The sequence below is a fragment of the Notechis scutatus genome, chromosome 2 (assembly GCF_049901735.1).
Source record: "Notechis scutatus isolate UNSWTSFEM ecotype Mainland chromosome 2, rNotScu1.2, whole genome shotgun sequence".
NCBI classification, from domain to species: Eukaryota; Metazoa; Chordata; class Lepidosauria; order Squamata; family Elapidae; genus Notechis; species Notechis scutatus.
Genome location: NC_142010.1, coordinates 65,361,186 through 65,388,418, shown reverse-complemented (window position 1 = coordinate 65,388,418; position 27,233 = coordinate 65,361,186). Strand labels below are relative to the sequence as shown.

Genomic DNA, 27,233 nt, shown 5'->3' with positions numbered 1-27,233 from the left:
ATCTAGAAAATTTAAATCATCCTAAAGCAGGGCTGTCAAACTCGCGGCCCACGGGCCAGATGCGTCATGCGCTGGTCACACTCTTCCCTGGTTTAACAAAAGGGGGGGGAGTCCCAAAACATTACATGACGCCACTGTGACACCGTGGGTTTGACACCCCCGTCCTAAAGCTACTGTAACCTGAGTTTTCTTTTTGAGGTTTTATCATATAAATCAGGGGTCCTCAACCACCGGGCCGCGGACCGGTACCGGGCCGTGGAGCACTCTCTACCGGGCCGCAAAGAATTTTTTTTTAAAAAAAATGGCGGCTTTCTTCACCTTCGGTGAATGCTGCTGGGATCGGGGATCAAGGACACAAATGAAAGAAGGGGAGGGAGGAAGCAACCGAAGCCTGTCCTTCTCTCTGGGTCAGCTTCTCAGTCGCTCTCTCGCTCCTCCACCAGCACAGGAAGAAACTGCTTCAAGAAGAGGCTTTCCTGTCGCCGCAGCTTCCTGAGCGCCGTTTCCCCCACCCCACCCCGTCCGCCCGCCCGCCCGCAGTGCTCCGTTCTGCCTGCCTGCCTGCCTTCGTTAATGGTTGAATCGGAACAGCTTCGGCTGAGTAAAAGAGGCGAATAGTTATTATTCTCAGCCGAAGCTGCTCCCAAACAACCAGAAACTAAGGCAGGCAGGCAGGCAGGCAGAACGGGACACTGTGGATTGAAGCGCGCTGAGGTGGGAGTGGGGTGAAACGCGCTCGGAATAGCTGCGCGACAGGAAAGCCCCCCGCTTCTTTGAAGCAGTTTCTTCCTTGGATGGTGGAGCAGCGAGAGAGCGAAGCCTCCTTTCTTCTCCCCCCCCCCGGTCCTTGAAAAAATTTTCTGCTTGAAACCGGTCCCTGGTACAAAAGGTTGGGGACCACTGATATAAATGACTCAGTCTGGCCCTCTAGAGACATCAAAATAAATAAATAAAAAATAAGGGAAGCTCACAACTGGTCTCCCTGATCTATAAATGTAACCTCCATATTTTCAGAGGTGAAGAAACTGGTATATATCATTTTACATACCAGGCAAGAAATTCTAGCAGTTTAATTTTTTAAGATTATATGTGTGTTACACAAAACAAGAATAAGCTGTTTACAGACATTGAAGTCCATGTGAGGGAGACTAGTGATCATCAACTGACCACAGTTTACTTCAAAGGCATATCTGATATTAGATTATCCATGCCTTGTGGAGAGGCTACTAACTAATCTTGAAGTGAAGCAAAATAGAAGGGTTATATTGGATCATGTTTGAAGGAAAGCAAAGAAAATGACCAGAAACAATGTGGGTAGACTGATTTACAGTGGCAATGAATGCACTGTTGGAAGACCAGGTTACAGAAGAAAATGAAGAAAATCTATCTAAGATTTTATAATAGCCATCACCAACTTGATAGCATGTAATCAAACATCCTATGTACCCACTGAGGGTCTGGATTCTATTTTCTAGCACCCAGATCCAATTTAAATCAGATTTGTCAGGTGCCTTTTGAACATATTCTTCCCAGTTTTTTTCAAGTGTAACCCACATTTGTTAGAAGATCCTCATTTTAGAAAAGTGTCTTTACAAGCAAATTGAAACAATTTCCATTGGCACCAACTGTGTATCCATGTGTTCATTTCCAGTAGTCTCTCTTTTCCTGGGCCATGTTCCTCAATCAAAAAAAGTGAAGAAAACATCATTTGTGTTCCATTTTCTTCAGTGCATTATAGTCCCCTACGGCAGTGGCCCCCAACCTTTTTTGTGCCACGGCCCGGTACCGGCATCACAAAATGATCCGCGGCCCAGTACCGGCATCAGCACGCATGGCAAGGCGAGCCGAGCGACCGGCCAGCCAGCCATCCCCCGCTTCTCCCCGCCACCTTCAACTCTTCCTTTGTATCTTTGTCGATGGGCTTCGGGACGGCTTCAGGACGGTCGCTCGGCTCGCCTTGCCTTGGGTGCTGAAAGAATCCTCGCGTCTTAGTTTTGTTCGAAGCCGCCCCCCACCTTCGATGAAACTAAGGCGCGAGGATTCCTTCAGAACCCAAACGCCGCTTCCCAACCGAAAAAGCTCACCGGAAGCACTTTCTCATCAAAACAAGATGGCGGCACCCAGCAAACCGGCGGCCCGGTAGAAAATGTTCCACGGACCGGTACCGGTCCGGGGCCCAGTGGTTGGGGACCCCTGCCCTACGGTATCTACAAGAGTGTGTCTGGTTATGTCATGCATTCCCATATAGATTTCTAGAAAGGAATATTTGCCTGTGGCCTTAAAACATCTTGGGAGCCTTTCCGTAACCTTCTGAAGGTATGCCACAGAAAGGCAGCATACTTCTTTTGACAGCTTCTGACAAACAGATTGTTGCTTCAGTCTTTCTCAGAAGGGAACTTGTCATTTATGATGACCACCTGTCATTGCTTCCAGTTGAGCAGACAGGTAGGAATCTTCCCTTTGCAGAATCATCTTCCTTAGTCTGCAGCTGCTCTTCATTAACAACAGTAAGGCCCTGCCATTTATTTTTGAGCTTCTGAGTATAGGAATTCTTCTTGTTAGGCTTGAGTCATCATGTCATGTTCCTCTATCTATCTGTCCATGACCTCAGACCTTCAGTCTTTTGGATTGGAAGGGTTCTTGATGCTTCTCTGTCAATGGTCCCTATGTCCTATTCAGGAATGCACAGATAAGCTGGAAAGTGGATCGTTTTGCCACTAGGCCTTTCCCCCCCTTTTTTTAGTCGTGCAGTTAGCTGTGCTTTTAGCCATATAACGATTTTGTTGACTTCATAGAAGTACAGATACACATACAGATAATCAGAGTTGGAAGGGATCTTGTAGGTCATCTAGTCCAACCCCCTGCCCAAGCAGGAGACCCTACACCATTTCTGACAAATGGCAGTCCAATCTCTTCTTGAAAGTCTCAACTGATGGCATAAATAAACATATCACATGCTTTGCAGGCCCCAAGAGCAGTTTTCTCCCTGTTTTTCTGAAGAAGAGTACAATCAATAAAAATCATCTGCCAAACTTGGTTGCTCCCCTGTTTGCTCCCTCAGTGAGCTGAATAGGGTCACAATAACCTTGGGAGAGTGGTAGAATGATCTGAGCTTGCACAACTTTTTGTTTTTTTCAACAATCCAAATCAAACGTATTCTGCAAGTCTGGCATAGGCCTGCACCAGCATCAGTCATACCAATCTTAAGTTTATACCCTGTTTCTCCAACAATATGGCCTCCCCCAATAGGAAGTCCCAGCATGTTTTATAGGCATGAAATGAAATTAAGCCCCTCCCTCCAAATTAAGGCCTATATTAAAACATGCGAAATGGCGGGGGGGATGGTGGGGGAGGCTTGCTGTAAGGAAGTACTTTTGTTGCACACCCGGATATGGTGCTGCCTGGGTTGACCCCGATACGAAGTGCCCCACCACCAAGGTCAACATCCAAGCCATCGCCGCCCACCCGAAGATGCAAGGGGGGAATTAAGTCACCCGAAAAGACGGCCTAGCCATTTTTGGGGGCTCAAAAAAAATAAGACCCGGCCTTATTATATGAGAAACACGGTAGTTACACTGGAGTAATGTTGTACATCGGCTTGGAAGGCAGAAAGATGGTTTGAGACATACTGGGGGGCAACATAGCTCCTATGTGCAATTTCTTAAAGCAGATGTGTCTTTTATCAGGATTAGATGGTTGATATTATTTTAAAAAAATAGTAGGCAGGTTACAAATAGGGAAAAAAATCTCAGGAAAAGTTGAGTTTGATGCTTTGGAATTATAGAATGTGCTCCTGCATAGTGCAGCTATGCAAATTTTCAGGGCGAGTGAATTGAGGACTTCATGGTTCTAAAGCTACAGTAGAATGTTTGAATTGTTTGGAGATGATCAAGAATAAATCTAATTCCTTGTAACATGTAACTATGCAAGAAAATATTGGAGACTGATACAGACATGAGTTGGAGCAAATGGTGGGAGAGCATATTCCATTTAATCCAGAATTATTTCTCTTAGGAATAATGAGAGAAGGTTATAGGAAAGGTATAACTTATTTAATAATACATATATTGACAGTGGAGAGAATGGTATATGCACAATATTGGAAGAATGAAATCATACCACCAGAAAGAGAGATAATAAGGAAAATAATGACTGGTGCAAAATTGGATAGGCTAACCTTAGAATTGAAAAACAAGAGGGAATCAGATTATTATGAAATATGGAATAAGTTTTATCAGTGATTGCACAAAAAAGAAGGGAAGGTCGGAACAAAAATAGCTAGGATATATATGAAATCTAATTCCCTCCATATATGTAGATACACATACCCACGCACGGAACATCCACAACAAAAAGACGCTAGTCTCTAGACTTTTGATTTTTAGTCTTTCTTAATTTTTGTCTGCCAACATAATTGTTGTCTGCCAGCATAATACATTAAATAAAGAAATGAGTATCTGATATTAAGACTACTATCAGAGATATTGCACATAAGAAAGGAATGGAGCAAAAGTGGCTCATGTTTCAAAACAGGGATTGCAGTAATGTGTGCAACATTCATTGCATAATAAAAGTTCATAATTGATGGGTTGCAGCAACCTCAGGTTGTTGTGTTTTGATTCAGTACTATGGAAATCAGTATGAGTTATTATGCAACCAAAATGTTAATTTACTATGATTGAGACCACTGTTAAAACTAATCATAAGGTGATAAGTGAGATGTGTCTAAATCAAAGGTATTATGTCGAATCTTCTCTCTACAGGTTACATCTTCAGGAAAGAATCCATATCTTTCACCATGATATAACTTCATGTAAGTTCTCTTCATATTTTTAATTGTCCATTGTAAATGATTTGAGGGAAGAACACTCTCTTGCAAGAATGTACAAGAAAGCTGGGAAGGCCTTTAATCTACTTAATCACACAATGACTGCAAAATGAAATGACGACTTCTGAATCTCCAAACATTTTTTTATTCCCCAGTATGTGCTCTTAACTTGGTACATGTTTTAAACAATAACTTCTACTATAAGATCAGGCTGCACATTTTTTGTGTGCATTGTACATTGTTAAAGAAAGGAATTAGAGCACGGGAAGTTCTTACATACAATTTAGTAAGTATAAAATGTGCTCAAAAATTGTGGTGGGCTCAGAACAGAAACATTAGGCTGATAAATGAGATTAAGCAATGGAAGTTTATCTTGAAAGTGATGTATAAATGGCTTCTCTGGCTGCTAGTTCATTTCTGAATGCATACCCAAGTGTAAATGCTTGCTACTAGAGATGCACAATCCTTCAATTTCAATTCAGAAGGGACAGCATTGGCATGTGAATGAATACCTTTTGTTTATTTATTTAACTTATAGGCCGCCCATATCACCTACAGGCAAATCTAGGTGGCTAACAATCACTAAAAACAAGATAACACTTAAAACCTTTTAAAAATATTAACATTAAAATTGATGTTAAAATTGATGAAGATGGGAAGAAACAGAACAAGAAGCATGCCAGGAAGAGGTGGGGTCTTTAATGCAACTTCAAATCAGAGATCCAGTTGAACAAAAGTTAGAATGAATCAAACCCTCAAACTGAATCTTAGTCAAATAGATATATTCAATGGAGTGTCTTCAAATCAATGCATCAATATAATCAACTTTTGGACACAAGAACACACTCAACCATTCAAAATAAATCAGTGAATCCACTATTTGAATTGGTTGAGTGATGATTTGCACAATCCTAGCACTTAAATTTAAAGCCCTCCCTAATTTTGGAATGATATGCTTGAGGAATATCATCTGTTACATCAACCTACATATGCATTAAGAAATTTCTGAAATTAATTCATCCTCCCTTTCTTTTTTTCTTTCTTTTTTCTTTCTTTCTTTCCTTCCTTTCTTCTTTCCTTCCTTTTCCATCTATCTATCTATCTATTTATCATCTATGCATGTATGTATATATTTATATTTCATACTTCTTAGCCACCCAACTCCTTCTTCTAAGACAATGGTGCCCAACCTTTGCGGCTTGCGGGGGGAGAGAGGAACTGGGCTGCATGAGCAGTGTGCTTTTGCCCATGTAACATGCACAGCTCAATTGTGTGAGTAGCAGGCAGGCTGCACACACATGTGCTTGTGTGGAACTGTGCCAATAGGTCACGGCCTGGTAGTGGGGCGCAGCCTGGGGGTTAGGGACCCCTGTTCTAAGTCAATAACAGAGGGCCTTTTCAATCCACCTCTAATTTCTAGAAATTCCCATTCTCATTTTACCTGGTGTTACCTTTTGGATGCTTAATGGCTTTAGGCTTTATGAAAGGCATTTTCTGTCCCAGTTGTAAATGTGTCATGTTCTCCTTTTAAATGTTTTTTTTCTTGAGCTTCTTATTGTTATCAGCTACTTTATAGATATCATAGAATCAGTTATGGAGGGAGTGAAGCAGGCTTTCAAGTCTAATTCCAGCTCATTAAAATCTAATCTGTGTTTGAATGCATCCAGTTTTTCTTGAAGATCCTCCTGAAGCACCCGTCTTGTTTAAGAAACTGTTCCAAGTGTTGATGGTGCTATCGCTACTTCATTGTTTTAAAGACCAAATCCAGAAGAGTAGCTTATCAAATTACTTGTACAGTTTATACATTATCATCACTTATACACCATCATCATTATTGTTATTACAGGTAGTCCTCAAGTTATGAATGCCTGCCCATTCCATTTGTACCCCAAGGGTTCGTAGGAGTAAATCTCATACCTTGAATAGGATCACTCCCTCCTAATTGAATGCAAGACTTGTTAAGTGCACATGAGGTATTTCAGGGTGAGGAAGGCCATGGGGGCCTAGTGATGGAACAGGCCACCTGCCTAAGATCACCCAAGGCCTCCTGAACGCACTGAAATACCTCATGCTCTCCAAAATTGCTTCCCCCCACCCAACCTGCCACGCCGGGTCACTTACCTTGTGAAGATCTAGCAAGTGGTCTCCTCTCCAGCCTCTCAGCTGTGTGTGCCCCTCCGGTGCCCCTTTCAGGCCTCTGCAGGCCTCACCTGGCATGTTGCCAGTGGAAGTGGAGCTTCTAAGGGGCAGATCCTCCCCTGCGATGCTCCATTTGGGTGTCTAGAGGCCTCGCCTAACACATTGCTGGCCAAAATGGAGTTTCAGAAGCTCCATTTTGGCCAGCAATGTGCCAGGTGAGATCTCTGGACACCCAAATGGAGCATCGCAGGGGAGGATCTGCCCCTCAGAAGCTCCATTTTTACTGGCAATGTGCCGGACAAATGTTTCAGAGTCTCTGCAGCTGTTCGTAAGGGCGAACAACTACTGTGGTGCTACAAGATTTGTAGTTTTGGGAGTTGTTCATAAACGCTAGGAGTGCTTATCACGGAACTTCCAACATTTATTAAGGGAACATTCATAACCCAGGGATTACCTCTATTTGTAAAATTAATATACCTTCCATATATTCTCTTTTCAATTCAACAACTAGAGCTGTTCCGTTATATTTTGCAATTTTCTTTTGGATAGATATTTCTTTTATTTTCAATATGATCTATTATATGATACGTGAAAATAATCCTGTTACAGTTTTTTCTTATTGGATTCCAGTTCTTGAAATAGACTCTCACTAGGATTATGCTTAGAACCGGATTGCTTAAAATTCAAAAGAATATTAAAAGCTCTTTTTCATGGTCAACTGTGTAGTTTTTAAAATAAAGGAATAAATGCTTGCCTGTTACTTTGAATGTCTAAAAAGCATTTTAATGCTTTCTTCATTGTAGGTTCTTGGGAATGCCTTCAGCCTTGGGGTTTGGTAGATACTATCATCAGTAATCCACCTTACATTTTTCACGAAGATATGAGTGACTTGGCAGCAGAAATTCTCTGGTATACCCATCTTTTCTTTATTTTCCACATTGTGTATTGTTTTTTCTTTGCTGCAGTTTTAAAGCCAAAGACTGTGATTTTGAAAGCCCTGCCATTAATACAATCTCTTATCATTATTAAGGAAATAACAGCAACTGCAATCTCTCCCAAATCTGAATTCAGATATGTTTTCCCTTCCTCTGACAATGCATGGGAGGAAGAATAGATTACATATAGACATTGTAGAAGGATAGTTGTATTAGTCCATTTTAGTCAAAAATCAGAAAGAATCTGAAGCATTTTTTTCAGGCTAGCACATTTATTTTCCTGTCAGAAAATCTCAACAAAAGCTTATGCTTTTTAATAAAATTAGTTCATCTGAAAAAGTGCTACCAGACTCCTCCTGGTTTTAGGTTCCATATAGATAATTGGATTTTTTTTTTTTATACCATGGCAAAGAGGTAAGGAGAAAATTGCCTAGAAAGATTCTTTTTCTTTTAAAAAAAAACCTTCCTTAGATATCACAATTGTAATCCAGGCAGTTTATTTCTGCTTTTAGCCGTTGAAAAACGAAGCAAGGTTTCCTTTATGAGTATCCTTTGTTGTCCTCTTGGCTCTTTCCAAAATCTATTAACATGGAGATTTAGGATTGAAAAAACTATTTCAGATTCTAGGAGACTAAGAATATTTCAGTTAACCATTCAATTATCTATTAGATTAAACAAAGCATTGTAGGATTTTGGGTTCTTTTTGGCTAAAGGGGCTGCGGTTACTGCCACTGTAAATAATTCATCAAGGGACTTTATAACATTTTCTTTGTAATATTATACAAATAATAGATTTCAGCATATCTCTCTTTAATCAGTCCTGTTCTTATTTAGCCCCTGTCATCCTCCAAGATTCTTTCTTCTGCTTGACTCTTTCTGACTGCCATAGAAACAGGGGGAAGGAATAATTGGGCCACATGGGGGGAAGGGTGCTGGAGGTTGAAGTTGTGTGAATTGTAAATTTGGGGTGTTTTCTTGCTTACTGTGCAAATACAACCACTTATCTTTTCTAGGCCAAGGACAACCGTCTTGGCATACCAGATGTCTGACACGCCACCTGAAGATGTACTCACATGACATTATACACACCTCAGATTGAATGTCCAGTTTGAATGGTTGGGGGTGGGGACATGGGATAACTTTCTATATGTAATTTCCGCGCCTTTTGCTTCAGATCTTGCATTTGTCCTGTTGCTACCACTTCAATTTCAGTAAAAGTCCTTTTCTCTATAAAAATGGAGTCTAAGGGTTTCTTTCTTGGATTTTGAATAGAGCCACACCTGACAGTCCCACACCTAGAGCAAAGTACTAAGTTTGGAGAAAAGGTCTCCATGTATGACTTGTTTATCTCTTTTATTGGAAAAATCAGACCAACATTATCAATACTATCTTCAATGTGATTCAAAGATAAGAACAAAGATAAGAATAGGATATGACTTGGTTTTTAGACATGTCTTTGGTTTATAGCTTTGAGGACCTTGGTGCCCTGGATGGAGGAATTGATGGGATGAGCATCATCAAAGAAATTCTGGCAATGGCCTCTTACATCCTCAAGGATTGTGGGTAAGTTCTGATACTGACTGCTTCTTTTGAAATAAGTTCTGGGGGGTTTAAGGAACTGGCGAAGAAAAGTAACCAAAATAGCAAGGAAAGGAGGAAGCAAGGAGATTTGAAAGCACATTTTCAAAGAGCAGCAAAGAAAGACAATGAAGTTTACTGGGACCAGCATTACAAGCAGATAAAAGAGGGTTGCATGAAGAGCCACCCCAGGAATGCATTTGGGTAACTCAAAAAATATATGAACACCATTTACTGCTCATAAAAGCATCATCAAAAACAAGCGCGGGATAGAGCTATCTGATCGACAAGGTGTCAAGAACAGATGGCAAGAGCAACAAAGAGCATAATCCTCAAGATTACGAGGAAAGGAAACAGAAATAGAACCAGCCATCCTTCTGGAAGACCTGGGCAATGAGTCAATTGCCAAATAACAGGGTCTGTCAGTGTTAAATCCATTGTTTTGGACGAAACACTGAGCAACCAGGAGTGAATCTATAAAATGACACCCAAAGATAAGCTGCTAAGAGAATGGCTGAAGGGCCAGCAGCAGACAGGGAAAGAAGATCAAACAAAGAAAGTGTCTTTGCAAGATAAGATCCTGAATGAGATATACCATTGACAGATGGATGAGGTGGCAGGCATTGGGAAATCCTACCAGTGGCTGGAAAGGCTGGACTAAAAAACAGTGCTTAGGTACTGATTATAGCAGTAGAAGTGCAAAAATGATCAGGCTGAGCTTGACATATCATTTTGGAGTTGCTATGTCCCCATAAAAGACCTAAATCTACCCCCAACCCCTTGAAGCCTCTTGATTCTTAACTGGCACCAATTTGTCTTGATCAGATTCTTGTGAATGAAATAAACTTGTAGTGCTTTTGAACTCTAATCTGGCTTCTGGTTTCCTACACCTGATATCAGAGCCATAGAAGTGGGAGTCTACCACACCAGACAGGACCCAAGGGGCAAACTATACAGAAAGGCCTCAGAGACACTCCAACACATTAGTGGTGTAAAATGAGAAGAAGGGACTAGCCAATCAATCAGATATCATGATAATAGACAAGGGCCAGAAGACAATGCTGGTGGTAGATCTAGCGGTGCCAAGAGACAGCAACATCTGGAAAGAGTATGAGAAGCAGGAAATGTACCAGGAGCTAGAGAGGATGTGAGAAGTAAAGGCCAAAGTGACTCCAGTGATGGTAGGAGCAGTTGGGGATGTAACTGTTAAGCTGGGAGAGTAGCTTTAATAGATTCCAGGAACAACATTAGACCTCTCTGTGCAGAAGAGGGCAGTGCTGGAAATAGCTAAGATACTGTGCAGAACCTTCAAACTTCAACATTGAGGAATATGCATCAATGTTTTTTCATAAATGATTATTCTGTTACTGTTCTTGATCACCATGGTAATCATTTTTTGAATGGGTGAGATATGACATCCACTTATGAGGATGCCTCTGACAAGCTTCTGTGGAGTGTTGGAATGGGAAGGTTTTCTAGCACACTTCCATAATTGAAAAGGTTCCCACATGTCCAAGAAATTTGACTTATCTGGATTTTGTTTTCCTATTTAGTAATTTTCAAATCAGAAAGAAGAGAGATAGAGAATGAAACTATTTTTTTTATTCTGAGTAAAATTCTGTCCCCTCCCCTTCATCTTTTGAGTAGGAAAGGAGAAGGGAAAAACATGTTTACTGGCAGATCATATAGAGTCATATATGAGAGCCAGTTTAATGACTAGAAAGCAAGAGATTGTAAGTTTAAGTCCCACCTTAGCCAGGTTATTATTGTTGTAGGAGGAAGGTGTATTATAAATTAAAACATATGTATGTACATACCTACATGCATGCATGCACGCCTACATACATACATACAGGTTGTTATTCCCCTGCCTTCCATTCTTATTTACAAGCATGCATTACCATGTATCTTGGACGAACTAACTATTAAATTATATTCATTGTTTTTGTTCTGAGAAGTATTATTCTGTGCAACCTACATAGTGTGAAAATTATCACCAACAGAATGTGCAACCTACACTGGTTACTGATAGACCTATGAGTGTAATTTAAAGTCTAGTTATTGCCTACATAGGTTAGTTATTTGAGGGACTGTCCCTCTCTCATTGTTTTTGTTTCTGCCCATCCTACAAGATTAAATGGAGTCAGCATGTCCTGGGTCCTGTTCATTAAACAATGTCATCTGATGAGACCCAGGAAACAGGCTTTCCCCCTAGACTTTAGGCTGGGACAAGATTCTTTTTTTGAGGGATTCTTATGTCTGTTCCAGCAGGTTGACCATCTTGCTTTTCTGTTGACTATTGTTCTGTTTCTTTGGTTTTCAATTTGTAGATTGCCTGGAGTTGTTGAGAATTTGGGCAATTTTAAAAATGTGAAATTATAAGAATAAAAAACTTTCTTCTCACATAGCCTTTAACTACCAATAATATTGACTGAAACTGCTGTTTCCAAGAATGCTTCTGGATCTTTGAGATTTAAGAATTATATAATTGAAGAAAATTACAGTGGAAAAGATGGAATTATAAATGAAACATTGAAAGAGGACAAACTATGGGATGGAAGTATTCTATGTTTTTGGACTATGTTCAGAAACAATTATGGCAATTTGCGAGAGCTCCTTTGGGGAAGATAAAGGCTGCTTCTCTGGGTATCATCCTGTGCTTTGGCTTTGGTGTCTCCTTCTGTAATTATGGACACACCTGTTTACCAGAAAACCTTGCTCTGCTGCTCTGTAGAAAACAGGTTGGGAGATAAGAAATTCTAGGTGGTTTCATTGTTTACAAGTAAAACTCTGTTCAAGCCAGCAGGCAAAATGCTTGCTATATTTCAGCCCATTTATAGTATTCTAGTATATGCTATATAAAGAAGAACAGAAGGGAATTTGCAAAAAAAAAAAAAAACACAGAACACAACGCAGAAAATTCTTATCAAGCTTGGAATAAGACTGCAAATTTCAAATAAATTTCCATTGAAGGGAAAAAACAGTGCTTCTTCTAAAGCAGTGGCTCCCAATCTTTTTGGGCATCAGGGACTGGTTCCGTGGAGAAAGGTTTTTTCATGGACCAGAGGAACATGGCTTTGTGTGCTTCTTGCATCCTGCAGATGCGGCTTTGCTTGTTTGCATGGCCCAGTTGTTGGCATGCCGCAGACCGATACCAGTCCATGGACTGGGAGTTTGGGGTGGGGGGGGGGCTGTTCTAAAACAGAGTAAAAGCTGGTTAGAAAATTTTTCCTGCTCTCTTAGAAGACCAGTTTAAAGGAAAGAACTTTGAGAGAACTTTCATTTGTAACCTGAGTCATTAACTATCATTTTCCAAGGTCTTAATTTCTTCAAAAAATGAATTCTTTCTCGTAGTTCTCTTCCTAAGATAGAGAAGTCAGCAACACGGAGAGAAAAAATTTCCTTCTCTCGCTAACGTGAACTTCTTCCATATGTAACTTTAACTGAGCCTGGTTGATTCAATGTTTAGGGTGAAAAACAGGATAATTTTTATGTCGTTTTAGTTTTTTTGTTGTTGTCAGTTTATTTTGCGGACTGCAAAATATTATGAGTAAGCTTAGGCATGAGTTTGGATACAAAATGATTAAGTCATTATCACTGTGCATTTTGTGGTTCCTTTGTCCTTGCTAAAGTATTTTCAAAAATAGCACATAATATACTTTACATATATAAAATGTAAAATTTGAAATTATTTAACACTTGAAATGTTACATGTTTTTATCCAAATGAAAACAATATACTATGTTATGTGTACAATACATACACATCAAAACAATGTTAAAAAGTAACTGAAATAGATAACAATTTCTGTGTACAAGTAAGTTAAAGTTTCATTGTACAGGAAATAAAAAAAATTGCATCCTAAAATCAATCACTTACATTGTGATCTGTATCATCAATTGTACAAAGTTCACATTTCTTTTTCAATTACTAAATCTGTGTGCCATATTACAGGCTTCAATGTGAAAGCTAAGCCAGGTTTCAGTTTAATAGCTAAATCTTTTTCATTATATTTATTTTTGCTACTTACTGTAAGTCTTTCTTATAGCAGAAATTTGTTTTATGAAATTTGTTTTATGAGAATGTTTGAGTAGCTCCAAACCAGATACTGAATTTCTTCATTGCCAAAAATACTATCCTGTTGCAAGATTAATATTTCAAATGCAATCCATTTTACCATCTGGGAAATTTGCCTGCCAGATGGTTCAATACTGTGGCATGTTATCATTATTTATTTTGGTTACCATACTTGCAAAAAAAAAAAAATCACTTCAGGGCTGAAGCGAGCAAAGTATCCCAAATATTGGCTTTCAGCTTTCCTATCTTGGCCTTAGTAAGCTCAAAAATCTCAAATGGCACATGTAGCTCCATTAAAAAACAGACCATTATGGGTTCTGCAATATTGTCAAACAGTACTTGGCTGCAAGTTAATTTCTATCCTCAACTCCCTTTGAGAAATATTGAACTAGTGTTTTGTAATTTTTAATTCATTCTTTCGTTGCAAAATGACTTAACATCCACCTACCTTTGTTGAATGGTCTATATGGGACTACATCATAGGCTGCAACTCAGGCTATTAGTTTCCTATTAGTTTTGATTCCATTCTTAAGTGATTTATTCCACTGCCTTCTGGAATTCTTCATAATTTGCTTGGGGTGCAAAAAGATGGGCTTTTTGACTGAGTATCTACGTATATGGGTGCTCAGTCTGCTATGAATTTCACAGCTTTCCATCAGCAAAATCATAACAAACTTTGACTTCTGCACTTGAAGGCATACCACATCTCCAGTTTCAGTATAAGAAAATATAAGAAAATATTTAGTGAACCAGCTCAGGTAGGTGTTTAAAATGTCCTTAGTTTCAAAAAATTCATTTATGCCAGGAAGCCCTGATAACTTAAAACGTCCTGCCACTTTTCAGTTGTCTTAATATTGTAATAGGCTTGCACCAATCTTTGAACTACATGGTTTGACATTACACCAGGGGTCTACAAACTTGGCAACTTTCAGATTTGTGGACTTCAATTCCCAGAATTCCTCAGCTAGTCATGCTGGCTGGGCAATTCTGGGAGTTGAAGTCCACAAGTCTTAAAGTTGCCAAGTTTGGAGACTCCTGCATTAAACTATTGATCTATTGCAGCGTTGGGTTCAGCTTAAGTCCTAGGCAAGAACTTTATCCTCTTCCTGCTACAGCTGAATCCCTTCTTTGCCTGGAGGTCAACAGAAGGTCTGCATGCTTCCACCCAGTTCCCAAGGGCTGGGCCAAAAGTTTCCCTGTCCTGTTCCTCCCTCTTTCTCTGGGTCTCTCTCTATCTCTCTCCCCTTCCTTTGCTGGTGCATCATCTCAGTGAGCAGGTGACAGATTCTTGTGCAATGGTTGCTTGCTGCCACACAGGTGCACAGCTTGGAGTGGCCATTGGTTCTAAGGCTTGATCTTTGAATTAGAGCAGACATTCTGAAAAGTAAAATTAAATTATTTCCAGGAAAATAATTGCTAACAACAACGTTGCGAGAATTGATGAAATGCCAGCTGAACTTATAGTTGATGCAGTCAATTTTTGTAAGCCGTTTGTAGGCAAATTATAGATAACTCATTACAAGGATGAATTTTATATTCCAATACTAGAAAAACCGGTGCTGAAGGGTGCTTTAACTACAAAGCACTTTCATTTATCTCCTATACTAGTATAATAATAATCATGATTTTCTAACCCATACTTCAACAACACATGGAACAAGAACTTTGCCAGATGTACAAACCAGTTTCAAAAGAGACGGGCACCTGAGAATATATTGGTAGCATTGTGGGGGCGGGAATCAAGAGGATTCCCCCCCCCAAAAAAAACAATAGCTTATGTTTTAAGGCTTTTCACTTTGTAGACTACAAAATTTTGGATAGCCCTCAGAAATAAGAATGTACAGGTAGTCCTCAACTTACGATCACAATTGATCCCAAAATTTATGTTGCTTAGTGAGACATTTGTTAAGTAAATTTAGCCCTATTTTATGACCTTTTTGCAACATTTGTTAAGTGAGTCATGGCAGTTAAGTTAGGAACATGGTTGGTAAGCAAATCTGGCTTCCCCATTGACTTTGCTTTTCAGAAGGTCACAAAGGGGATCACATGACCCCAGTCTCAGCCAGTCCTTCAGTATTAAAGATTTGTCCTGAAATGAATACAAACTCCAGCTCCTTTGTTGTACAATGATGGTTTATTCATTAGATCAGCAAACAACAAATACTCCTATCTGACAAGAAAGGCTAAAGGCCAGGCAAGGTTAGCGTTGGGTTTGAGTTTACTCCCTTTCCTTTTATTACCAATATCATGAAACACACAACACCACACCCAGGCCTATACGCAGTTCTAGTTCTGGCCATGCCTAACCCATTAGCCCTAAATGCTATTAACCCTATAACATGTCTACATCCCTAACCTACTAACCTCCGACCCTCTCTAACTGATCCATACCTGGTGTCACCTTCACCATGTTTTAACCTAAAGCTTAATTACCACCTCTATGTGCCCCAACCCCCTCTAGCAATATGCACCACATCAATACATGAAAGGAGCCATTTCCAGCCCTGCAGTTGTTTCAGAATCCATCCTGCAGCCCCACAGTTGCTTCAGACTCCATCCTGCAGCCCCACAGTTGCTTCAGACTCCATCCTGCAGTCCCGCAGTTGCTTCAGACTCCATCCTGCAGTCCCGCAGTTGCTTCAGACTCCATCCTGCAGCCTTGCAGTTGTTTCAGAATCCATCCTGCAGCCCCACAGTTGCTTCAGACTCCATCCTGCAGCCCTGCAGTTTCAGACTCCATCCTGCAGCCCCTCAGTTGTTTCAGAATCCACCCTGCAGTCCTGCAGTTGCTTCAGACTCTATCCTGCAGTCCCGCAGTTGCTTCAGAATCCATCCTGTAGCTGAAGCTCTGCCGAGTCATTCCAAAGTGACCCTCACACCATCGGCCAGCATGCAAACAGAAATACAGATCCGGTAGCAGCAGAGATAAGGTGACATTCTCCACTGCCAGCTGACTTGCTGCAAGGCGTGTTCGGAGCTGATGGGCTCTGTAGCGAACTCGGAGCCCAACACCCAGGACACTGCAACCATCATAAATAGGAACCAATTGCCAAGCATCCAAATTTTGTTCATATGACCATAGAGATGCTGCAATGGTCTTAAGTGGTGTAAGATAGTCATAAGTCACTTTTTCAATGCCGTTGTAACTTTGAACAGTTACTAAACAAACTGCTGTAAGTCAAGGACTACCTGTACCATTTAAATACAAGTAAGATCCTTTTAGTGGGAATTTATGCTCCAAACAAAAATAAAGCTGCATTTTTCAATGGACTTGAATGAAAATTAATGGGGCTGTCATATGTAAACTGGCGCCTAGTGTGAGACTGGGATTGAGTAGCTTGCCCACAACAAAATAGAGCATCAGTGAAGGGAATTTAAATGGTGCAGCATAAACTACCAAAATTACATTTCAAAATGATGACTAATCTTGAATTAATTAATATATGGAGACATAAAAGTGCTGATTCTAAAGAATATACGTATTTTTCAGAAAGGCATACATCTTTCTCCAGAATAGAATCAAAATTTGGCCACTTGTGTTAATGAAGTTGAAATATTGCCAAAAATGTTCTCTGTCCATAATTTAGTGACTTGAATATACAAGAAGATTTATAGATGGGACTTATAGATGGAGATCAAATGAAATATACTACAATGTAAATTGATAGTGGGAAAATGTAAAAGGAGACTTAATTTTTTTGAGAATAATTTCAATGTGTACTGATGATAAAATAGTATGGGATGTCAGTAAAGCATTCGTGCAGAATAAACTGCTGAACAAAAAGACCTGAGAAGATGCACACGATTCTAAATGATAGAATGATAAAAGGGGATGAGCTAATGAGGTCTCCAGGGAAATCTCTGGTGTCTTACAATCCAAAAATAAATCAATATATGCAACAAGAAAAATAAAAGAAACTGGAAAACTGGAAAAACCAAAAACTGAAAAACTTACAGTGATGTGACTGCATAATCCACGTTCACAAAAGACATTTCTATAAGTGAGGAAATGAATTACAGTAAAAATGCTTGAATTGCTTTGATGGAAGGGAGGAGCTGGCACAAGAAAATGGGGAAGTCGCTTGGGTAAAAGCTACCCCTCTGACGGTCAGACCTCATCAAACTTTGAACTAGTACTATTCTTATAAATATTCATCAGTTTATATAATAAAGGAAATAGAGTTTATTTTCCTCAGATAAAAGAAAGAGATGAATAACAATGGATTTTACTGCATTAAATGGATTTTTTTCTACAAGAATATAGGATCTACTGCATGATGATCTGGGAGATTTCTTTCTCATAACCTAGGGTCTGATCTGTGAGACCTCTACCTAAGGGGCATATGATTGCATCAGCATTTATCCAATTTTTCATTTAACTCATGCGCATAATAAAATCAAAAAGCTGCCAAAAGCAAACCATAAATATAATAATAATAACACTTAGACTTATATGCCGTTTCACAGTGCTTTTACAGCCCTCTCTAAGTGGTTTACAGAGTCAGCATATTGCCCCCAACATTCTGGGCCCTCATTTTACTGACCTTGGAAGAACGGAAGGCTGAGTCAACCTCAAGAATCGAACTGCCGTAGCTTGCAGTACTTGCATTCTAACCACTGAACCACTGGCTCTTGGTTTTTGTTTCTTGTTTTTTATTTTTTTTATTTTTTAGACAAACATACACAAACAAAACATAAAAACATAAAGCCATCTTCCAATTATGTACATACAGTGTGTCGGTTGGTTACAAATTTTTTGTGGTTCCTCTCCATAGTCCTCACTTAAAATTATTTGTATATATTCTCATATTATCAATCAAATATTTCTGAATACATTATTATCATTGTTAATCATTCATTTGACTGTACTATTGTTCCTTCATGTTATGCGAGATATTCCATATTTTTAAATTGATTTGTATTATAACAATTCATATTATCATCCTAAATCCATCTGTCGCAACTACGCAACACACGCGTTTGCATCGAAGCCACAGCGACCTGAAGGATGGCATTCCTCTTCATCAGAATAAACTCTGCATCATAATTATATGTGCGGTCTATGTAAAATGCTGTGAGGTGAAACTCTATGCATTAATCACGATTCATGTGATTCAGTTCATATGAATAATTATGATTAAAAACGGTAATCATGGGTAATAAGGGTAATCAGGGGTAATGAAGGGTAATGAGGGGAAATCATTATAAATATCGAGTCCCAGGAAACTCGGGTTAGATCCAACTTTATTTTGGTTGCTTAGCTATCATCTCGGACTCCTTGCGGAGGAAGGAATAAAAAATAAGCTTTTGTGTTACGAAATACTGAAACGAAGAGTGTCTTATTTTCTCCCTGCATTTGTGCTGAAGAGTAGCTGAGACCATCCAATAATAATACATCTTTATATTATATTATATATAATTCTATTCTCCTTATATTGTGAAATTCTACATATTTCATTACCTTATTTTATTTTCTAGCCATTGATAAAATAGATCCCAAATCTTATAAAATTGTTTATCTTCTTGTTCTCTAATTTCAAATGTCAATTTACTCATTTCAGCACATTCCACCATGGCTCTTGGTTAAATTGGAAGTTTGATGTCTTTGAATTGTTGCAAAAACCACCCCAATATGTTTTTACATTTGTAAAACTCCACATTCATAGCATGCTAATTTGTGTATTTTTCATTAAAGCAAGTTTTAATCAAGATGGTTGTTTTTTTCTTCTTTCAGGAGTGTGTATTTGGAGGTTGACCCCAGGCACCCCAAAATGGTAACCAATTGGCTGTCCAGTCATCCGGATTTGTTCCTCTTTGTATCTGCTACACACAAGGACATCTATGGAAAGTAAGAGTTAGAGGATTCCTAGATTTTTATTTTTCTTCTTTCTTTATGCAGCAAGCTTCTTATAGAACTCATGTACCAAGTTCTATAGGCAACCCACCATAAAGGTAGTCCTCAACTTACAACAGTTTGTTTAGTGGTTGTTCAAAGTTACAGCGGCACTGAAAAATGTGATTTATGACCATTTTTCACACTCACAATTGTTGCAGCATCCCCATGGTCACATGATCAAAATTCACTTGCTTGGCAGCTGACTCATATTTACAACGGTTGCAGTGTCCCAAAATCATGCGATCCCCTTTTGCGACCTTCTGACAAGCAAAGTCAATGGGGACGTCACAGCCACTTAACAACCATGTCACTAATTTAACATCTGCAGTGATTCACTTAGCATAGGAAACTTTGAAAAGAGATGTTGCTTTCTGCATAGAATATGGTGAAATGTGGTGGAACCTGTTTCAGTTTATTTGTATATTATGCAGAAGTTGAGCCAAATATTGTATTTTATTCTTTTCATTGAACACCTGGAGTAGTAAAATGACTCTCGTGAAATTTAAGAAGAGCTTGGAAATGTATTTACAGCATGAAAAAATTAATTAACACCTTTGTCTCCGGATACAAACAATCCTATACTAGCGCATTTAAAATGAACTCTTTGTAACCCACAGCTCTTAGTTAAAAACCACTCTTGCATATTATTAAGGGATCATAAAACTTTCAACATCAAATAAACTCCAAGAAAGCTCATTCTGTAAAATGTGCTAGACTTTTAAACTTTTACAAAGCTCACTTTTTAACTTCTATACTCTTTAGTAAGATTTAATGTTGTGATTTGTCTTATTTCTATCCAGGCCAAGGTTTCTGCATATTCAAAAACGTAGGAAAGAAGATCACCAAGAATCATGACGAGTTCTGTATCCCAACCCTGGGAGTGTTTACAGTGCTTTCTAAGGGTATGTTCTCAGAAAGCCAGATGTCTCTTGATAACATCTGCTAACTTGCATTTTGCTGAGGATGATTTAAGTTTTCAAATTTTCAAGTTATTTTGTGATTATTCCAGTTGTTATGTAAGAGACATAGCATTTATATCCAATGTGTAATTGCTATTGTTCTTTTATTTTATAATCGCTTTATACATTCCTCAATTCAAGAGTTAAAAATAAAATACTATGAATACTGAATAAAATACTTTTACAGAAACATGAGATACTGAAACATTTTTTAATCATAAGGAGAAACCTAGAGATTATTTTTCCTTTCCTTTCCATTGTCCCCTAATCGCTATTTAAGTATTTGCCTATTTAGAGTTTTTGATCTGTAAATCATGTACTAAGAAGCAGGAATTGAATTTGCTGAACAAAAGAACCAATTGTGCATGTATCAGTAATTAGTGCATATCAGAGGGAAGCTTCAAAGTGTATCAGTATTGAATTTTGCTGCTTAGTATTCCTTTTGATAAATACTATTGTAAAATAGCATGTTGCTTTTGTCCAGTGCATTATTTTTAAATGAAAAAAGCACTCTGTTGTATTCAGCTGTTTGCATTATTTAAAAATTTACCCAATAGTTTCATTGCTTATTTAGAGCTGGATCCAAATATAACTTTCCACTGGTACATGCTGCCTGTATCGCTGAACTGCGTTCTTCTGTTTTCTTCATTCTGGTAACATTCATTTCCTCAACCTTGTGCCAATGATCTGCAAAGTGATACCACAAATGCTGACCCTGTCTTAAGGACACAAATGGAATTGCCATTTCTTCTTGCACGAGATGGGGTTCGTTGCCAAAGTGTATTGTTAAAGAACAACCTGTCTTCTTTCATTACAATGTGTACCATAACATCTAATGCACTTTTGGCAAAAGATTACAGATGCCTTTCATAAGATATACCGTATTTGCCGGCGTATAAGACGACTGGGCTTATAAGACGACCCCCAACATTTCCACTCAAAATATAGAGTTTGTTATATACTACTCGTATAAGACTACCCCCTCTTCCGCACACCTTCCACATACCAAATAAAAGGTAAAAGAACATCAGATTTGATTTCAACATGTTAATTTATATTCAAATGCTTATGACATGCAGGAAAACTCACAAGGCTGTGAAAGTATGCCAAATAATAGAACATAAGTAATTTTCCGATTCAGAGCAGGTTATGGTTCATAGTTTTATAAAATGTGTGTGTGTGCCTAAATTTCAAATTACCCATTTACCATGACTTGTCATGGACAGGCAACTTTATTAAAAGAATTCTATTTCAGCTAAGCGGAAAGACACAAATAGGGCCTGCAGAAGCATAATTTTCACTCTGATATTAATTGTGGCAATGTTGCATTTTAAACTAGCCATGATTAATTATATCCAAATTTTCACCCACACTCCCCTTCCTTTAGCTTTCTGAAAACCCCACATTTGCAGATCCCATTTTAGCAATGCATCTAAGATTTGACTTGCCAGCCACTATCATTAAATTATGCTTGCTAAAATATGAACTGAAATATGAACTGAAATATGAACTACCCTGCAAAGCTGCCCATAATGAAGATAAGTTGATCTTGATGTCAATCCTCCTCAGCCTTTCACTTGTCTTTTACTTGATACCGCTGCCAAACCTGCTTTTCCATCGATACCAGAGTAAAAGGTGACATTGCTCCCGCAGCAAGAGAAGACAATGTGGGATGTGAGAAGAGGAGAAATCGCAGTGAAATTAAGGAAATTAGGCGTTTGTGTTTTTCCTTTCCCCCTTCGGGACTGGATCTAGAAAGTTGTCATTTTAACATGATCGCTCCCCTTCTTCTCTTCCCACCCCCAACCTCTGTTTCGTCTTTAAAGAGAAAAAGACACCCATTCTGCTTTATTGTATCTGACATAGTGGGCTTTAGTTCAGAAGCTGATGTCACTCAACAGGCAAGTCCTTCCGGAAAACGCATGGCCCTGCCTGGTCTTACCCAACGCTGCTTGCCAGGGATCTGGCAGGAAGGGTTCCGATCCTTTCTTTCTAGCCTCTCCACCTGCCTTTCCGAGTCCACCCCTCCGGTTGACTGGACTAAGCCCCAGGGGTCCAGTCCCTTAGCTCGCTCACAAGGTGAAAGGACAACAAGCGGAAGAAAGCCGGCAGCGGGTCAGCTCTCCTCTAGCTGAGCCTAGCCGGTGGGCCCATCCCACCTCGCCCCCTCGCGAGGGGCCGGCCGGAGACCCTCCCTGGCGCTAGGTACCGCTCACAACTGAATGCGTCCCCCTGAGACTGCGCAACGAGGAACCCTTTGCCCACTGACCTCAAGGAGAGGGGCGAGCCTCCTCACCAACAGGCGAAATATACCGATTTGCCGGCGTAAAGCGACCCCCCTTGGGCATGTTGGGCAAGGTTCGGCACGGTATTAACATGGCAGCCTATAAGTGGTGACATTCCCAACACCATTGGATGTCCCTTGAGGGGAGTTTCTAACAAGGAAAACCTTAATAGTTTAACTACAACTCTCCAAGACTTAGTATTTGTGTCATAAATTTGCAGGCAGGTAATAATAATGTTTTGTCATTTTATATGACATGTTATTCTCTTGGTACAAGCTGGCACAGATTTCAGTTCCTTTTAGAATTAACAAGGATAAGAAAGTAAATAGTGGTTTTCGACAATAAATCTGCAGAGGTTGGGTTTTGTTTGCCCTGCAGCTGCTAGTAGATGGATTTCTACTATAGCTGTTCAACAGCGTCAGTTTTCTTAGAAATAACATGGGCTTGGTGCCAGGTGGTGTCACAGTGCTTCCAGTGGTAGGTACATAGCTGTAATTATCAAAAGGAGCTTAAGTAGAGCTGGAAAGTTGCTGTGGTTCCTGACTTGGACATGCACTTTGCTTCAAGGGTGCAAATGAAATTCCAGCCTAATCAGAGGCTTAATCTCTAATAAGAGACCATGTAAGGATTATACTTGCTTATCCCCAGAGTTTGGGGATTGGGAGACTTTAACTGCTTCTGTACTGTTTCAGCCTGACTCTCTTCCCTCTTTGAAATATTGGATGACTTAGCAGCAAAGAGGGCAAAGTGAGGGACTGGATATCCTCAGTTCATTTCATCTGATAAGTTTTCCTGGGAATTAAAGTCCATTTGTCTTAAAGTTGCCAGGGTTGAGAAACATCAATCTATACCAAGGCTGTCAATCTTGCAGCCCGTGGGCCAGCCCAGATGCATCACGCGCTGGCCACGCCCACACCTGGTTTAGCGAATGGGGGGGGGGGAATTGTGATATGTCACATGATCTAAACCATAGAATTGAAAGGTAAATTGCATTTTTAGATTAAACCCAAGACTGCAATCCAAGCAAACACGAGTCCAAAAAAATCCCAACGAAAGGGGGCAAGACCAACCGCCCTCGACCCGACGAGAAAACACTACCGGCCGGGCCCGGACCCCTCACAAAAGGATGAAAGAAAAAACTACGAAAAGCTACACGATGGATTGATGGTTGTAGATCAAACAGTCGCGTTTTTCCTTCTCTCCGCCCCTTCTCCCCCCCCCCGAGTCCAAAATGCAATCCAAGTTGCATGTTTAGACTAAATCCAAGACTTTGTAGAGTTATTATATGGTTACTGAATTAACTTTTTTGAGATTCTAGCTACTCTTGAAATGGTCTTCTGTAAAATAAGTTTTGTATCTTCTGCTGCCTGAAATGCTTGATTCAAAGCCAGAGAGCCTGCCCTTGTGATAATGCAATCCTACTTTGTTACATATCCACAAGCACTAATTAACTGGATTTTTTTAAAAAAAAAATTAGCTGAAGGATAAAAAAATATCACACTACAGATAGTCCTCGACTTGCGAGCACAATTGAGCCCAAAATTTCCATTGCTAAGTGAAACAGTTGTTAAGTAAATTTGGCCCCATTTTACGAACTTTCTTGCCATCGTTGTTAAATTGAATCATTGAAGAGCTTAAATTAGCAACATGGTTTTTAGGTGAATCTCGCTTCCCCATTGACTTTACTTGTCAGAAATTCCCAAAAGGTGATCACATGGATCCGGGACACTGCAACTGTCATAAAAATAAAGCAGTTGCCAAGCATCCAAATTTTGATCACATGATTATGGGAATGCCGCAGTGATTGTAAGTGTGAAAAATGGCCATAAGTCACTTTTTTCAATTACGTTGTAACTTCAAACGGTCACTAAATGAACTGTTGTAAGTCAAGGACTACCTGTAATTGATTTTGGCTATTTTCAAGGAAGCACAGCCTGACATCCCCATTTCTTTGTAGCATTTTTTCCCCCACAAAGATCTTAATTCAGTATTGTACTGAAATTCTCTGCCCCACCACAGGTAGTTTGAGCAGCTGCTGATTCATTATGCCAGTTATTGCAAATGTTTAAAGGCACCTGGAGGCAAAATATTGGTTGCATAGATAGGATTCTCCCAGTGAAGATAAAAGAAGGTAGAATGTGGACAGGCCTTTTGTCACAAGTTTTTTGAACAGTGACATGGTTTAGCTACATTGTAAAATGACTGAATTTAGCTAAGTGGTATTGCTTTTTTACTTGGTATATTGTTCAACGAATAAACCTTGAGGGTTTTTTTAGGGAACTAACATGCAATCTGAAAACGTTGGCTTTCTGGTTGAAACTGTAACTTAACAAATGAGAAAACATGATTGGTTTGTAGTTTACTACTCATTTCTAGTCTGCTTTGTGTGTTCCACCCAACCCTCTAAAAATATTATTATAATCTTGATAGTTGTTTTTAAGGTATGGAAATATTTTGTATTGGTTTGCCCAGAGTCATCCAAATTGAAGTAGTCTGTGTGTGTGTGTGTGTGTGTGTGTGTTTGTGTGTGTGTCAGTGGTAGGATTCAAATTTTTTTACTACCGGTTCTGTGGGCATGGCTTGGTGGGCATGGCAGGGGAAGGACACTGTAAAATCTCCAGTCAGAGGTGGTATTTGCCAGTTCTCCGAACTACTCAAAATTTCCACTACCGGTTCTCCAGAACAGGTTAGAACCTGCTGAATATCACCTCTGGTGTGTATGTGTGTGTATGTGTGTATGTACAGCATGTACCAGTATAAATAAAGCTACAAACAAATCTAAATTGGCCAACCCATACTTGCTTTATTTTGGCTTTTTCAGAAGTAAACAACTAGGGGTTGCAGTGATATGTACAAAGGAACACAACTGAAAAAGGAAATCACTACCCACAGTAATAATATTATAGCTACTTCCTTTTTAGATAACAGTTTAGTAGTATATGTATCACTTTTGAGAATATAAAAACCAGGTGCACCAGTTGTCTAATTCTGTCATGTCATGATGCATTTTTCAGAGTTAGACACCAAGTAGAATGTGCATATGGTGTACAAACTGATTAAGAAGAGAAAAGCTACTTGATACCAGGCTTTGATCTATCCTTTAGAATTAGCTGGAGGGGGGGGTGTTTCATTTATTTTCAAATGAACTTTCTGTTTGTTTCCAGTAAGCTGAAGCCTCATGCTCCCCAAGTTTAATTTTCAGACAGTCTTTACATTCTAACAGTGAGATCCTCACCCTTCTATGAAAAGACCTCAAAAGAGGATATGTGTTCCATGGAGCAGTTATGAGGTGTTGGTGGGAGAGAGGAATTGTAGCCTGCGTTTGATAGAAATACAGTCAGGGAATATGTATTGCCCTTGAAGGAATTCACATCTCCAACAGCTTCAGTCTTGCTGATCCAATCCACCTAAGAAAAACTCAGGAATTGGTGACATACCAGATAACTAGAGGATTACAAAGGCTATTCTTCAAAAAGCGAAGTAAGAAGGATCTAGGGATCTACAGAATAAATTAGAAAGTGGTTGATTTGTAAACAACTTGAAAATAATCCAATAATAGCTAGTATCTGTGGTGGATTTGTCAAGAACAGGTCGCGTCAGGCTAATCTTATTACATTTTTCATCAGATAATTTCCGTAGTAGGATCTGGGACTAGTGTAGACATCAGCAAAACATTATACCATATAGCAACGTTTTTATTAACAAAATAATTAAATATTACCTGGATAGCATATAAATTGGATAGATCCATAAGTAGCTTAAAAATCATACTTAAGTTGTTGAAAAGTGGTTTCCCTTTAATCTGGAGTGAGATGACATGGATTTTGGTTCTGAGCCAAGTACTCTTCAACATTTTCTATAAGGATTCAGAGAAAGAGGTGGATTAAAGGCTCATCAGATGGTGCAAAACTGGATGGAACAGCTAATATTCTAAAAACACAAGTAAGATTTAAAATTATAATTGGCTAAATGTAACAATTAAATTTAACAGAGTCAAATGTAATGGGGAAAAATCAAATGCACATTTATAGGAAGAGCAGTACTTGGCTAAAGTAATAAAATGTGTAAAAAAATTGCTAGTAGTAGTTGATTACAAGCTACGTATGGATCAGCAGCAATATGGCTAAAATAGCCAAATGCAATTTTAAGTTGCACTATTGAGGTATAGCTTCCAAAGATAGGAAGAAGTAGTTCTATTTTATTTTATATTGGTCAGACCCCATCCCAGGCACTATGTCCAATTCCAGGTATTACATTTTAAGAAGGATCAGACAAACTACAACATATCTGTTTTCTATTATCCAAAATGCAGGATACAAGGATTTAAGCTGTCTATGCAACAACACATTATTGCACAACATGCCAGTTTATCGCCTTTCCTACTGGAACTGGCTAAGACTACAGAATAACATAGTTGGAAGGTACCTTGGAGGTCTTTTAATCCAATCCCCTGATCAAGCAGGAGACCATGTATCATTCTGAACAAATGACTGTCCAATCTCTTCTTTAACAACCTCCAATGTTGGAGCACACATA

At 39.2% G+C, this 27,233-nt stretch overlaps 1 protein-coding gene across 3 annotated transcripts in view; it reads left to right on the top strand.

The window, feature by feature from the left end:
• HEMK1 (HemK methyltransferase 1, mitochondrial release factors N(5)-glutamine) overlaps positions 1–21,285 on the top strand; it is a 52,363-nt gene extending 31,078 nt beyond the window's left edge. For 2 of the 3 annotated variants that reach the window (XM_087954960.1, XM_087954958.1), the window contains 5 exons: positions 4,764–4,813; positions 7,771–7,876; positions 9,370–9,465; positions 19,292–19,405; positions 20,254–20,602. In XM_087954960.1, the coding sequence (XP_087811086.1) occupies positions 4,764–4,813; positions 7,771–7,876; positions 9,370–9,465; positions 19,292–19,405; positions 20,254–20,308 (421 nt within the window). In that variant the 3' untranslated portion in view covers positions 20,309–20,602. Of the gene's footprint in view, positions 1–4,763; positions 4,814–7,770; positions 7,877–9,369; positions 9,466–19,291; positions 19,406–20,253; positions 20,603–20,986 lie in introns of those variants that run through there. The other variant, XM_087954959.1, reaches the window with a different exon arrangement.
• Positions 21,286–27,233: the final 5,948 nt, after the last annotated feature.